Source organism: Meleagris gallopavo, chromosome 14 (assembly GCF_905368555.1).
Source record: "Meleagris gallopavo chromosome 14, MGAL_WU_HG_1.1, whole genome shotgun sequence".
NCBI lineage: Eukaryota > Metazoa > Chordata > Aves > Galliformes > Phasianidae > Meleagris > Meleagris gallopavo.
In genome coordinates this window covers 11,693,922-11,709,205 of record NC_139417.1, presented here as the reverse complement: position 1 = coordinate 11,709,205, position 15,284 = coordinate 11,693,922, and the positions used below count along the sequence as shown (strand labels likewise).

Genomic DNA, 15,284 nt, shown 5'->3' with positions numbered 1-15,284 from the left:
CACATTATCACTGTTACCTTGGCCTTATTGCTAATCAATAACAGAGGCAGCTCACGGCGGGACGCTACAGCGTACTGAGCTCCGCGCTAACCCCGAACAAAGCACAGCAGGGCTCGCTCTGCCGCCCCACCCCCACACCGTGAGCGGGGCGGGCGCTGCTGCGCCGGGAGCCGGGCCGGAGCAACGGGAGCGCCGGGAGAGGTGGGCGGCGGTGTGCGGAGCGACGGACGGACGGGCTGAAGGGCAGCGGCCTCGGGAACGCGAGGGGCGGCGTAGGGAGGTGGCCTATGGGAGCTCCCGGGGCTTCAGCTCCTTGGGAGAGTAAAAAGGTGGCGAGGCAGAGAGAAATCTGCACAGGTTCCCACCGCGCACTGGGTATTACTCCTACTACTATGCCCCTGCTACAAGCCCTGCTGGCACGGGGAGCGCAAGGTCGCAGTCGGCGGGGACGGGAAGGGGCGGGCGCTGGGAGTGCCTTACCCATGGGCATGTGCTTGTGTAATATCCCTTGTCCTCTTGCAGGAAAAGTGCCGAAAGTAAAGCTACAAAAATCCTAAGACCCGCACCTGAAGCTCTTAGTGCGCCTTCCGCTTTCCCTTTCCCCACTGTCGCAACGCGGACGGGCAGCGTCCAAACGCTCCTGGAGGTCTGGAGGTCGAGTCTCTTTTTTTTTTTTTTTAAAAAAAAAAAAAAGCAGTACAGAGGTTTGCGTACAAAGTGCACCGTTGTTTTGCTGCCCGCAGGGCTGAGCGAAGCACCAGGAGGCTCGCTGCTCTCACCAGCCCGCTGCAGCCCCAGTAGCTCACCGCGCCGCCGGGATGGCCCTACCGGACACCACCGAGGACACGCAGGGCTTCGGCCTCGCCAGCGTGAACCCCGACCTGGCCAGCGAGAGGCTGACGGCCTCCTTCTCCGTGCCGAGGCTGACGGCCGTGCTGGACGGCGGGGCTGAGCGCACACGGCTGCGGCGGGCGGTCGGTGAGTAGGGCTGGCACCGCTGTGTGCCTGCTGATCCCCAGCGCACGCTGCGGAGGTAACGCTGCTCATTGCCTTCCAGTGGACGTTATCGAGAGCGACCCGGTATTTAGCAGAGAAAACCAGTACTTCCAGAGCCAGAATGAGCGGTACGAAGCAGCGGTCAGAAAGGCCGTTCACGTCCGGAAAAAGATGCAGGAGATGGGATGGAGCGAAGACGGACCTGAATCTGTATACGTTTACAGGTGATTTTCTTTGTAACATATAGCTCGTCTGTTGTTGAAAGGTTTCCTTGCCAGGAAGAATCAGCTCAAGCAAAGGCTGGTAGAGGCCAGCTGCAACAGATCGTCCTGACAGAAACACGCTGCAGGTTTTCAGCACATCTGGGAAGGGGAGAGTTGCTGTTGCACACTGGCACAGCTGAGAGCGCAGCAGTGCAGCGGCCCTCACTGCACAGCTCAGCACAGTCAGAACGTGAAGTGGTGCCATTCTCTTATGTTACTGGCTTACAGACAAATCTGACACTTCCTTTATCTGGAAAACCCGCATTGTGTTAAAAGCAAACAAACACACCACTTAATTTGTAAGCAAATGGAAGAAAGTATCTCTCACAGTCCTTTCCTAAACATTTTCTTTTCTTAACACCTGGCAGGGGGTTGAGCTCCACTTTATAACTCTTTGCCCCCTTCCTCCCCCTGCCGGTTCGGTGGGGTACACAATCAGTAGGATCAAGGTGAGGTGCAAGTTTAAAAGCCTCATTCAGAAGGGCAATGCCACAAACCATCACTGACGCTCAAAGTCATTTTCCAGTCTTTCATCACATGAAGGATTATCATTTGTTACGCTAAGCTCGGTCTCCTCTGGTGAGTGGCACCGATAAAGGGGAAATTTTCCATCAAGAGCTCTTGGAGTTGGTAATTACCGCAGTCTTATCTCAGAAGAAAAATATCCCTGATTTTAAAAACCCCACCTCTGCTTGCTGCCTTCAGACCCCCCATGCCAGGAGCTTCAGCCTGCAGGATCGTGCTCTGCTCAATTAAGGCTGCAGGGAAGCACAGCTCTCTTCTTATGAGATACCAGGCAAGCAGGAACTTCTCATTAACCAAAGTCCTGGTGCCGGGCAGCCCGAATCATGGACAGACATTTAAAAGCCAGCTTTGAAATGAGTTAAAATAACATTTCTGGATGGGCTGACAGGGGTTTATTAAGTTTATCTCTGTTAATCAAAGCAATTTCATTTTAACTGCTGCTTTGTTCATTTTCTTCCCCGCTTTTTCAGCACGACTGATTCTCTCACAGGTCCATTATAAGAAAATGCTCATGCTCATTTGTTAAAAGTGAGAAGTGTCTGCTTTGATGCTTCTGAGAGCATTGCAGTAAAGTCAAGTGAATGAGAACAGCCACTTATTTTTAGGTGTGAGAATGCATGTACTGAGCTTCTGGAATAGAGCTGTGTGCATCCTAAAAAGCACTATCAGCCAGCCCATGGCACAGGGCTGACCAGCTAATAAAACAGGTGTTACCAGGATGGATTTGAATCTTTTTCCACAAGAAAAAAAAAAACACATCAAGTCAGACACAAAGAATTCACAAAGCTGTCAAAGACATGGGGCCGATGGAGCTGGGTGGTGTGTTTTAGGAGCTCGGCATCTGCTTCTCAGAACAGATAATTCCTCCAAGAGCAAATGAAATAATGAGGCAGTGACATTTAAGCAAAGTGTGTTATGAAAGAAGGAACAAAACCAGCATGAAAAATCACTTTTCCTGCAATGCTGTATTGACGCTGCACATTGTGTTGAATATGACAACACAGAAATCAAAATGCAGCAGGTGGCACTGCCTAGGAACTGCCACCACATCACTGCTTCATTAATCACATCACTGGAACTCCATCAGTGTAAAAATACCACTTGTGCTTTCTCCCCAGGGCACTTTCAGGAGATGTAGCGTTTCTCCTCCACCGGGTCTTCATGAGAAGCATTTCGGTTCTGGGCTCAGACAAACAGGTGGCCAAATGGATTCCTCTTGCCTCTGAATACCAGCTCATAGGAAGCTATGCACAGACTGAACTGGGACATGGTAAGGCTACAGAGAAATCACAGTTAGTGTAGGATGAAAGACTCTCGCCCACACTCTCAGGGGATGCGAGTTCAAGCTGTTCATGTCACTGAGGTGGGATCCTAGGGGAAGCATGACATTTTCTCAGCAAGCTAGAGATGCTTGCCTGTGGTTTGCCAGTGCAGAAAAAATAACAAGAGTGAGGGTAGGTCCTTGTGGTAGAAGGGTTCGGTCACCAGCAGCTAGGCAATGTGCCCCAGTACAGTCTGCCTCAGAGATCCTGCAGATGGTGTGTCCTGCAGCCACTGGGGAAATTCAGTATTCCATGGTTCTCAGCAGGAGGGTAAACCCCAAAAGCTCAATACCATCCATACCAGCTTCTAGGGATGCTCCCCTCTGTCTCATCACCCTCATGATACACCAGGATATTTTTTATTTTTTTAAAGGAACTTATCTTCAGGGTTTGGAAACAACAGCAGTCTTTGATATCAGCACACAGGAGTTTATACTGAATACACCAACAATCTCTGCAATGAAGTGGTGGCCTGGAGACAGTAAGTACCCTGCGTGATATTTCTGTTTTCTTCATTTGCTTCCTTCAGTTCCTCAGTCTGCTTTGCTTAAGCTCCATGTTAGAGGGTCCAGGTGCCAGCAGAGGACTTCAATAAGAAATGCAAACACCCTGAGGCAATGAGATCTAAGGGTTTTGTACAACTTTAAAGGCCAAAAGGAAGCCAGCATTATCTGTTAAAGCCCTTGGAAACATCTGCCTCTGCAGGAATCAAATCTTTGTAAATAGAACTCAAAGGACCAAAACCTGCGGGCAGATAATTCCCTGAAAACAGGCAAGTCTCAGCATGAAGAATTCGAGCGTGAAAGTCATGGCTTCCCTCAGGAAGGTGTTTCACATGAAAACTTCAGTTCAGTCAGTCATTGATAGCTGGATCAGATGCTCACCTGCTGCGTCCTTAGAGCCAAGAGCAGCTCAGAATGCAGACTTAGGCATTCTCCAGTTCCCAGTGTGTCGATCACACCCACCCTGACCCATGCACCAGCAATACCCAATACACAATCAGCATTAGCTGCTATGAAGGATTTGCACGGTGCCTAGTCTTAAGGGAACGTGGCTGTTTCTCTTCTTGCAGTGGGAAGGTCAGCAACCCACACCGTGGTCTTTGCCCAGCTCTACATCCAGGGGAAGTGCTACGGTGTGCATCCCTTCATTGTGCAGATCCGCAGCCTTCAGGACCATTCACTGTGCCCAGGTAAACGTTTCCAGACATTGTTGCATCCCTCTGGCAACATCACCCATGCTGGGGAAGCAGAGCTGAATGTGCCCTTCCTTTGAGATCCCCAATCCAATGGAAAATGGGGAAAAGGGGCCAAGCAGGAGTAAATAGACTGTGTTTTCTCGTGCTGCAGGCGTAATTGCGGGAGACATTGGTCCTAAAATGAATTTTGAGCACATTGATAATGGTTACCTGATGCTGAAGAATGTGCGCATCCCCCGAGAGAACATGCTGAACAAGTTCTGTGAGGTATGTAAGGTGTTCAAATCACAGACTGCCTGGTCAGAATCTCATCACACAGCCGGAGAGACAACTGGGACCTGCCTACATTTAGGACAAAAGTCTCCCTTTGAGGTGTATGCAAGCCTCTGAAGTTTTATCAAGGGTAGAAGTTATCCAAATCCTAAATGAAAATATGCAGTTAGAATTCCACATTCAAAGGTTATGAGATGGTAGAAGATACCTAAGTAAAAAGCAGGAAGTTTGTCTCTTCAAACAAATTGGTTCCATCCATCACACAAGGGAATACTCAGCCCTGCGCTCAGTGCAGTATTTCAATGTTAGTCGTACACTATGCACAGAGATTACACATCTTTCTGCAGGGAGAAGCTGCACTATCAAAAGACGACATCTAAAATCCTCTCTCTATTCTAGGTTCAGCCAGATGGCACCTATATAAGGCGTGGGTCACAGAAGATTAACTATTTCACCATGACTTCAGTACGGGTTTCCCTCATTTCAGACGAAGTTATTCTACCTCTAATGAAAGCATGCACCATTGCCATCAGATACTCTGTGGTTCGCCGCCAGTCCAAGTTGAAGCCTGGGTAATGCCACACGAGCCTCCAGCAGTGGGGAGGGACCTGACCCTGTGTTCATCACTCTGTATTTCCGCTTTTCAGCTTACCTTTCAGCACATCTCTGGCTTATTTCCTTGGCTCACTGAACAGCTCAGCAATTCACACAGACAACTGGCTTTCCTTAACCAGCCTGCCCAGAACTGCCCAGTCAGAACAGACAAGTTACTGAATTCTAATTCTGTCTTACTAATGGATGCAACATTAAATCAGCTTCTAGCATCCACAGTTGATTTTGCAACAGTAAATTTTCTTAGTCTGGTAAGAATCCCTGTAATTTTTAGATACTTTCATTTGAATAGATTTTTTAAATTCCTTCTTAAATCTGCTTCCAAAAGCAAGAAGATCCTCATGACAACACAGCTTGTTTCCAGTGCAAACCAAACACAAGAGCACAGCATGCTGAGTTAAAACAACTCATATCATCAGTTGGAGCCCCAAGTATATTGAACACAGCAGAAGAGGTAAAGAACATAAAGTAAAAAGCTTAGAAAGCTTAAAATAATTTAGACTGAAGTGTTTTTAAAGAAACTCAGGAGTTGACCCAGCAGAGAACTGTACATTTTTAACCAAACTCTACATTCAAAAAGTAATCCTAGCTGCAAGAAGCTTTTCTGTTTTCTATTTGGCTCAAAAAACTAAAGCTGCTGACAAAACAAAATAAAACAAGCGTAGGTGCAGCTGTTAAGAGAGGCTTAATTATAACCTTGGCATTTCCATTTCACATTGAACAGGAAGCAGTGTCAGAGCACAGCTGCCTCTGCCTGCAGGAGCATCAGCTGAGGCTGCCACTCTCCTTGCTGACCAGAGGAGTTAGTTTGAAAAACAAGAGCTTTTCAGGGTGCAGTGCCACCGCCTCCGCTACACCACCTGCCAGCTTGCTGCCCTGACAGACATTCCTCCTCTTCCTCTCACACAGTCCCTGTTTGCCCTCTGTACTGACCGATGGTGTGGAACTTTTTCTGACATGACAGCCCAGTTCACCAACACAGCAGAAAAATGACTGTTTTCCTAGTCAGGCTTGTCTGCCAGCTTTGTGAGCTGGAGCACAGGGACGGGAAAGCAGGGAGACAAACCAGACCTGATCCATTTTCACTTACTGCTTCTTGGTAATGAAAAATGCAGTTCAGGTGAACTACCAGTAGCCGTGCCTGTGTCCACACTTTCCATACTTCATCGCTTATCTCCCAACAGGGAAGAAGAAGCAAAAATCCTTGACTATCAGACCCAGCAAGAGAAGTTGCTGCCTCAGTTGGCAGCAGCCTACGCCTTCCATTTTATCAACAACTACCTGCACGAGCTGTTCAACAGGGGTTACAGAGAGATCCAGGGGAGGAATTTCGACTCGCTGCCAGAGGTGAGCCGCCACGGGATCAGATCCCACAGCTATTCTGCACGTAATGCTCCTCTTCCCATCCCTAATTCTCAACGTAATTTAGCAAACTGGACAGTCACTGCTCTCACCACTAGGTAACAGGCTGAAGTGCTAAAAGATCAAACACCTTAGAATCAGAATGGCTTGGTTTGAAAGCAGCCTTAAAGATCATCTAGCATCCTTGTTCCAGGCCTTCAACCATTCAGCAACAGCATCTGTTGTACCACCCCAAATTTTTGGCTTTGGGAGCTATTGCAGAGTGAGATGTCCTTGAGAAGCCTGTTTGCCTGATGAAGACCTTGTTCCCAGTAGCTGCTGTGGCAAAGCTGTATTTCACAACTTCACCTACAAACATGTGCAAATATTCACTTCTGAGCCAAAACCAAAGCTTTTTACATAGACAGAGCATAAGATCTGGCAGCTGGAAGCCTAAAATAAAAACATGCTTTGAACAAAGACAGCCAAAGCCACTGCTGCTTCAGAGAAACCCAAAAACGTGTAAGCCAACCACACCATGCCCAGCACAGGGCTGCATGGCATCCCAGCGGAAACCAAAGGCCAGCATGGGGACTGTATGCTGCACTGTCAGGCAAAGGAAGATCTCATGCCTAGAAGCATACTCAGAGGATTGCTTTAGAATGTTTTCATCATTCACACTGTGGCTTTCTTCCTTTTTTTCTTTTTTTTTTTTTTTTAAACAGCTTCATGCATTTTCTTCAGGCTTTAAAGCCATGGTTACTCAGTACTGCACATCAGGACTAGAGATCTGCCTCAGGGCATGTGGGGGACATGGTTACTCTTTGTTGAGTGGACTGCCTTCCTTGTACACTAAAATACTTGCCTCTTGTATTTATGAAGGGGAAAACACCATCTTGCTCCTGCAAACTGCCAGGTAACAATTCAAATTCATTCAGCTGAAAGCCTGCCCCTTAATTTATTCAACTTCTACCTCTTCTGCTTCAAAACCAGTAAAACCAGCTTCTCCTTTCTCATAGCACATTCTGAAAATACAACTCAAGCCATAACCCATTCAGGTTTTCTGTCTAGTAGGCACAAGGGTGTGTGGGAATTGGACTCTCTCTTCTATTTAGGGTTTTGGGGACATAGGCAGGTGCTGTTCTGCATAACCTAATTTTCCTCTTTGTCTAGCAGTGCAGCAAAAGTGTTGCTATGCAAGTCCTGCAGTTTCTTTTTTCTAAGCAACAGACATTATGTGATATTGGTGAAGCGACTTTGATTCAGAGAAGGCATAGTTGCTGGACAAGGGGAAATGGTTTTAAGTTGAGGGAGGGGAGATTTAGGTTGGATGTCAGGGGGAAGTTCTGTACTATGAGAGTGGTGAGGTGCTGGAACAGCTGCCCAGAGAGGCTGTGGATGCCCCGTCCATCCCTGGAGGTGTTCAAGGCCAGGTTGCATGGGGCCCTGGGCAGCCTGGTCTAGTATTAAATGAGATTGGTGGCCCTGCCTGTGGCAGGGGGGTTGGAGCTTCATGATCCTTGAGGTCCCTTCCAACCCTGTGATTCTGTGATATGATTCTAGTTGAGTCATGATTCAGGAACACCAAATGAATGATTATCCATAGCAGATGAAATTCAGGAGAAAGAAACCACATCTGCTTTAACTTTTAATAATGTGTGCTTTTACTAGAAGGAGAAAACCAGCATATTTCCCACAGACCAAGGTGCTACAACATCCCTCTGTGTATGTATGCATACACTTCTGCACTCGCTATCACCTCTTCTTGAGAAATTCCATCCTAAAAGTTCATCACTACAGATTTCTGTAGCATTAAATGCAGTAGATAAACTATCCAAGACTCATTACAGATCAGACTACTATAAATACCATGCAAAACAAAAGCTCATCACTTAGTCCATTTGGGGCTGCTGATGGGATAGGCTGCACCTTACTTCCCATCCAACCCAGGGAGGCCCCACCTCACCTCTGGCTTGGCTATTTGCTATGGAGATCATGAGCGTGGCCTGATCTGATTTTTACATTCTTCCTAGGTTCTTGATTAAGTGCTTCAGAGCAGCTAGTGCTGGCCAGTCCGTGCCACCATCTGTCACTTATCTGGCTGCAATGAAACCCGGGAAGTGTACTGCCAAGGACAAGTTGGATTTCCTCAGCCCGGACATTTACACGGAGGCCTATCAACATGCAGCAATCAGGTCAGTGAAATACGTTAAGAGCTCAGCTTCTTCCTTGCTTTAAAGAGAAGTAAAATAATAAATTCCACAAGAATTGGAACCATCTACTCCTGAAAAAGCAAGACTTTACCCCTCCCACAGGATTAATAGCCATAGCAGATGTTTAAAAGGAAACGTTCATATTCAGAACATCAAAAGTTCGTAAGCCATGTGCTACGTAAGAACTGTATTCCACAGAGAGCTGATTCTATACCAAGCTGATGACACTGTTTAAGTAAATCCCAGACCACATTAGTGAGTTGCCAACCTTTAGGCAATTGGACTTTGTGCAATTCTATACAACAAGTTAAAATTTCACATGCCTTAGAAAGTGATGTTTGTGTTCAATTAATAAGACAGCAATCACAGAGCCTTTCATTCCATCTGTAGTCTTTTAGCTACTCATTCAACTATTCAACACAATTAAGAATGGTATTGTGCATGGCCTCGTAAGTATTATGGATCACAGAGGTGTCATCTCTGAAGACCAGGTAAACAGATGCACAGTTCTGCACTCACAATGATAAAAAGCAGAGCCATTATTCTGAAAGCTTTGGTGAAAGCTCTGTTTAGAAAGACAGTAAAACAATATAACATCAGTCTAATATTACTGTTGGTTCCTTTTGTTTTGCGAGCTTTCCTTAAACAAAACCTAAGAAAAACTCCAGAGGCCTCTAATAAACTATAATGGAAGCTGAAGGCAGAAATCCCTTAGTACCTGAGTGGTTTGGGTGCTTTTCCCTGATTTGTACTTTGGTTTTCCATAAGAGTTGCATCATACTGAGCCAACTTTAAATATCAAAACGCCATTTTGCCATGTGATCACACACAAGTCTGAATATGAAATGAGTGCATTATGGGCTGCTATATTTATATTCAGATGTGTTTTGGATTTTCTTTTTCCAATTTTCCAGACTGATAAGCAGCACAGCAGCTAAACTACAGGACTTGATTCAGTCAGGAGTCGAAAGGCACGAAGCGTGGAACCAGTGCACAGTGCAGCTGGTACAGGCTGCAAAGGTTAGCAACGTTTTTGTGCTCATCTGACATTTGTTGTTAGGATACAGTATGCAATGGAAACAGCACAATTAGCCTAAAAAAGTCTCGGTGCTTTTTAATGATGTGTGTTCATGTACAAGGGACACCACAAAGATCAGGGCACCACTGTGGTCTGCACAGTAGAAAATCATACTAGGAAACAACTCCTGATCTGAAGACTTGGCTATCAGGCTAGGCCAGGTAGAAGCTAAAGGATAGAAACAAAAAGCTGCCACCAGCACCTTCCACAGCCTGCAATTAGATCATACCATCTCCAGCTAATGCTCATCTTTTTTTACAAGAACCCTGTATTTCTGGCTTTCAGATGAAAGCCTCCCCAGTGCCATCCTTCTAAAAGCTGGAAGAGCCATCGTAAGGATGAAACATGCTCATGATTTTTTTTTTTAATCTACTGCTCTCACAAGGAAAGATAAAAGTGGGGAAAATAATTAAGAGTGGTGATAAGTGCAGTCTTAATTACTGCTGGAAGAAATCAAAGTAGCAAAGTCAAATAAGAGACCTAAAAGCAGTTCCTAGTTCACATAGATTAGATAGGCAATCTGCTCTCCTTCAACTGAAATAGGATCAGGACAACTGTATTAGTTTGCCAAAACAAGGAGTTAATATAGAACTAAGCAGAAAAGAAAGCAAGAGGGTAGAAGGGCCCTAAATATAAAGGAAAGCCAAAATCACTAATACTTCAATAACTCCAGGAAGCAAAATTCTTTTTTAATGTGGTTATGTGCAATTTGACTGCAATTATGGTGGAAGTCTCCCTTCCTTCCTAAACTGAGGAGGGTAAGATTTTGAAACAGATCCATGGCTTATTTCAGCCTCATTCAGTGTTTAATGAAAAACATCTTCTTGTAACCTATGCTTCAGCCAGAGCCAACCCTAACTGAAATGGACTTAGAAAGAAGTCCCCCAAGGGAAAGAGGAACCCTACACACACCTGAACGCAGCAATAACATCTAGATGATTCCATAGTAGGAAGGTGCCTGAGGGAACAGCCACCTACTGCTCAGTCATTAAGATGAAGTCTCTCATGAGCCAAATTTTCTTAGCAAAAAAAGTGAAATTGTTTCGAAACTGTTAGAAGCATTGATTCTGTCATACTTATAAGCACAGTTACTTAATCTTTTCAAACAAGAACTCTCTGAGAAAGTGAGCTGGTACTACAAGTTCTCAGTAACAGCGTTATTTGTGATCGTCTGTGCTGTGTGTCACTTCTGATTTTCAATTACACAGACTCAGCGGAAGCAGCAAGCATTCAATGCTGTAAGCTTAACAGAAACAAAATAAAAAAAAAAAAAAAAAGAGCAGAAGAAAAAGAAGAGGAGGAGAAGCAAGGCTCTTTAGAAGGAAACTATTTCCAAAGAGCTTAATACACAGAGAGGGGATCTGGGCCCCCACTGCTTCTTGGATACTTCAGGGAAATTAACAAAACCTTGTCTCCTCCATAGCTTTAAAACCATGACAGCCTGCTGCTTTTTTGGGGTGCTTCTGCGTTTGCTTTCTACTCCACACTTTTTCTGGAGACTCACTGCTGTCCTGGCTGCTGTATGAACAAACGCCTGCCAGCTGTCAGGCAGGTGGCTCAGACACCAGTGATGGCTTTGCTGCAGTCTCCACAGATTTTAATTGCTTGAGTAGACACCCAGCTTCTCAGGCAGGTTCTGCAGTCTGCACTGACCTCCACACTGCTTGACCACGCTGCAGTGCAGGTGTGCCTTGCATACACCCACAGCTGGGAGGAGAACTGCAGAGCAGAGGAATGAGGCTGTGCAGATACCAACACCACTACCCACCCAGAGGAATATCAGCATAACAAGAGTCACCCCCACAAACAGGTGGAGTCATCTTGTTTCACTCGCTCTGGAGCTAGGCTGTGCTGAGCTAGTAGTTCTGTAAGTGAGCAGATACTGCCAGTGTCTGACCCAGAAATCAGCAGTTTACTTAAAACAGCAAAAACAAGAGGTAAGTTTGATTGTTCTTCCACTGACGATGTTTTCAGAGCTGAAGCCATATAGCCACTGACTCCAATGTACCATAAGCCCAACAGAGAGATTTTTCTTCTGCTATATATAGCCAAAATTCATTTGGTAGAGATTGACACAAACACATTCCAATGCATTTCCACCATATAAAATCTTTGGAGTAGTCATCAAAACTATGTGAAGTACTGCCTTGATTTCTTAAGTTTACACATACCATCATTGACTGCTTACGCCCCCAATCCTTTCCTCTACTGTTTTAGTAAGACATGAAAGCAAAATGCTTAGTCAACCAGCAGACAAGGGATGCAGGCTGGAAAACTGCCAGTGAAATGAAAAGGTTTTATGTTCTTTGTGAGAACGTTTGCGTCACTTGGCCTACTAAAAGTGTTTAGAGGTGCACTGTTGATTGTATTTGTTTTCCAGGCTCACTGCCACTACATCACTGTGAAAAACTTTGTAGAGACTGTGGAAAAACTTGAGAACACGGCTGGCATCCAGAACATTATGAAACATCTTTGTGATCTGTTTGCATTACACGGTATCTTCTCGAATGCGGGAATTTTTTTGCATGATGGATATATAACTGGAGCTCAAATGGACATGGTCACAGCATCATACCTGGACCTCCTGGGGATCATTCGGTGAGCCATTCTAGCACAAGAAGATCACAGCTGTTCAGTTTCTCTTTGCATTAAATGTAAAATGGTACTGCTGTACCTATGGCAACATGTTCAGAGTCAATTCACCTCATTCAGTTTTTATTTTCATTGCCTGGCAGCATTAGAAATTGACTGAAACATCTACACAAAGCTCATTTTCAGAGCAAAATACGTCTAAGATTCCAGCTCCCCTGCAATCACTAGATTAAAGTTCAGTTACATTAAATTCTGAGGTACAAAGCAAGAAATCCTGAGTATACCATTTGCAGCAAAGCAAAAGCAGGAAAATATCCAGTCAGAACATCACTTAAAGGAAACAGCTACAACAACCTATTATACATTGCTAAGTCTGCTTTAGTTGCACTAATATAGCCCACTCTGTTGCCATGGCTGACTTGCAACAGGTACCAAAACAGTTCTGACTACAGCCAGATCACATGCATCTGCTCAACACCAGTCATTACTAACTAACATGGCTTCTGAGATATGCTAAGGTGTTAACTTACCACAGCACTCACAAAGACTTTTTCACTACTCATTGCTGTTAAGAGCAGATTAGCTTCTGATGCAGAGAAGCGAGGAGGGTGAAATCCTACTTAGGTCACCTGGAGAGAAACAGGAACACAGCATAACCAAGAGTTGAACAGGACCAAGCAAGTATTTTTTGGAACTAATCACAGAATTAAAGAGGTAGCAAGCTTAAGACTTTTACTCAAGGCTTTAATAGAACGTGCCTCTGAGGAATCAAAGCAGAGCTTCCTGTGCAACATAGGCAAGGGGAAAAACTGGTACAAGCATTTCAGACAAAGGAACTTGCATAGCTGACTTTCACATTTATCTTTTTTCTTTTCATCTACTCCTTAGGAAGGATGCTGTTCCACTAGTGGATGCTTTTGACTTCACAGACAAGAACCTGAATTCTGCACTTGGCAGTTATGATGGACAGGTTTACCAAAGGCTTTACGAGTGGGCTCGGAAGGCACCGACCAACAAGCAGGTATGGATGCTGGATTACAGCCAGGCAAATTCTGCATGAACCAGAGCAGAAATTATTTGCTTTTCTTCTAATAAAAGCCACGCAGATATAAGCAATTGGAGTAAGACCTCTTATCTGTCATTATCTCACTCTGAACAATGAACCCTGATTCTCCAATTATTCCTCCTATAGCCCTAGCTTAGACAGGAAGTAGCTTGTGGGCTAGATGGCAATGAATCACAGCTTGAGCAAGGGAGCTGGACAAGCCCCAGTGACCAGCGTGGTTTTGATTTAGATGTACAACAGCAAAGTAACATTGCACAGAGTAAACTAAAACAAAAGCATGTTTACATGGTTAACACTATGGAACAACTCTAGATGGCTGCAAAAGCCACCAACTGTGGGATATTTTCCATTCACCAGTACTTTTTCCAAGTGCAGTACTTAAATTTTTTTTAATAATATGCTCATCCAGAAAGAGCACAAATGTTAACTAAGGCGATTTCATCCTTTGTCTTTAGCATTTTACTTTCACTTCTTAATGCATCCATACTGTAAAATCCCTCATGATGCAAATGGCTATTGCTCTGTTTGAAAACTCATTTTGCCTTAAGTGAAATTTTTACTGTGGTAATCAGCAATTCCTTTGAAATTCTACAGCTGCACACAAACTTGCCTTTAGCAAACATTCCAGTTGAAGCACATTTTTTGAAGTTAAATAGCATGCTGTCACATTTGGGATGAGAAGTATTGTGTACTGGTTATGAAGGACAGTGCACATTACAGGGGAAGAGACCTTGCACATAGCTGAGGTTATTGTTGTGGGTTTTTTTAATATGATCTAGTTTCTGCATTTCAGAGATCAGGAAAACAAATGTATAACCTGCTCTTCCTCCTTAACTACCATTAATTCCCTTCCACATTCTCTTTCCAAACAGATAAGCCCAGCCTATGAAAAGTATTTGAAGCCACTTCTTCACAACAAGCTATCGAAATTATGAAGGCTGTGATCTAAGTGAGGTCGCACCCGCTCTTTGCAGCAATGCATTTATGAAGAATCAGTATTATTAATCAGAGATTAATCATCAGTTGCTTACTTGCAATTGCGACAAGTATGAAACAGGATCCTTAGCCAGCCATTTGCATTTAATCAGAAAGAAGCCAAACAACTCTGCGTGGTACCCTCTGTTCTGAAGCAGTCTAGTCAGAAACAGTCCTGTTTTTGTTGTTTGCTTGCTTGATGGTCCTTGCTTTTGATGAACAACTTATTCTCGTAGATCAAGAAGCACGTTAGAAAATGCATTTATTTGGAGAATGAAAAGAGCTCTGAACTTGCTCAGCATCAAGTATTTCTGGCTTTTAAGAATCACACACAGCTGATGTCAACTCCTGTCTGCAAAGATTACTTTCCCATTAACAGAGTCATTCGTACTGTCTTTTGATAAAGATTTGATTGCAATAAAGTCTGTTTGGAATACTGCTTCCCTAGTTATTATACTTGATAATTACGAAAAGGGGAGGCTGATTCAGGCCCCTCATTAATTAGCCAGTAAATGAAGTGTTGCAAGGAACACCTTGTGACTGATTATAATGCAGTGACAACACAGATACTTTCTTACCAGCAGTTCTGCTGCACTTCGTCAGTTCAGCTTTTCTTTTCTGCTTTCAGAAGAATGAAGCTTTCACGAGGTCTTAATACAAAAGTCAAAACCCCTAAAATGCATGAAAAGGGGAGATAAAATAGGGCAGAGCAAAAATACCTTCAGACAGGTCTTCTGACTGAGAGCTGAGATGCAAGGCCCCAGGCTTCAGAAGGCTGCAACAACTCGAGGAACTCCGATCCCTCTTTGACATCTCCAAAGAGCAACAGT

General features: G+C 44.5%; 1 protein-coding gene across 5 annotated transcripts; it reads left to right on the top strand.

The window, feature by feature from the left end:
• The first annotated feature begins 83 nt into the window (after window positions 1-83).
• Window positions 84-14,893, top strand: ACOX2 (acyl-CoA oxidase 2). Of its 5 annotated transcripts, none has more exons than XM_085235455.1 (16): window positions 84-201; window positions 523-646; window positions 744-978; window positions 1,058-1,220; window positions 2,903-3,054; window positions 3,480-3,587; window positions 4,179-4,298; window positions 4,456-4,571; window positions 4,977-5,149; window positions 6,374-6,536; window positions 7,256-7,446; window positions 8,564-8,725; window positions 9,658-9,763; window positions 12,202-12,419; window positions 13,302-13,434; window positions 14,352-14,893. In XM_085235455.1, exons 3-16 carry the CDS (start codon window positions 819-821, stop codon window positions 14,412-14,414), a joined length of 2,028 nt encoding a protein of 675 aa, XP_085091581.1. In that variant the 5' UTR covers window positions 84-201; window positions 523-646; window positions 744-818; the 3' UTR covers window positions 14,415-14,893. The 5 variants fall into 5 exon arrangements, with proteins under 5 accessions (XP_085091581.1, XP_085091580.1, XP_085091579.1 ...); XM_085235454.1 differs by having other exon boundaries at window positions 523-654; XM_085235453.1 differs by having other exon boundaries at window positions 523-978.
• The last annotated feature ends 391 nt before the right edge of the window (window positions 14,894-15,284 follow it).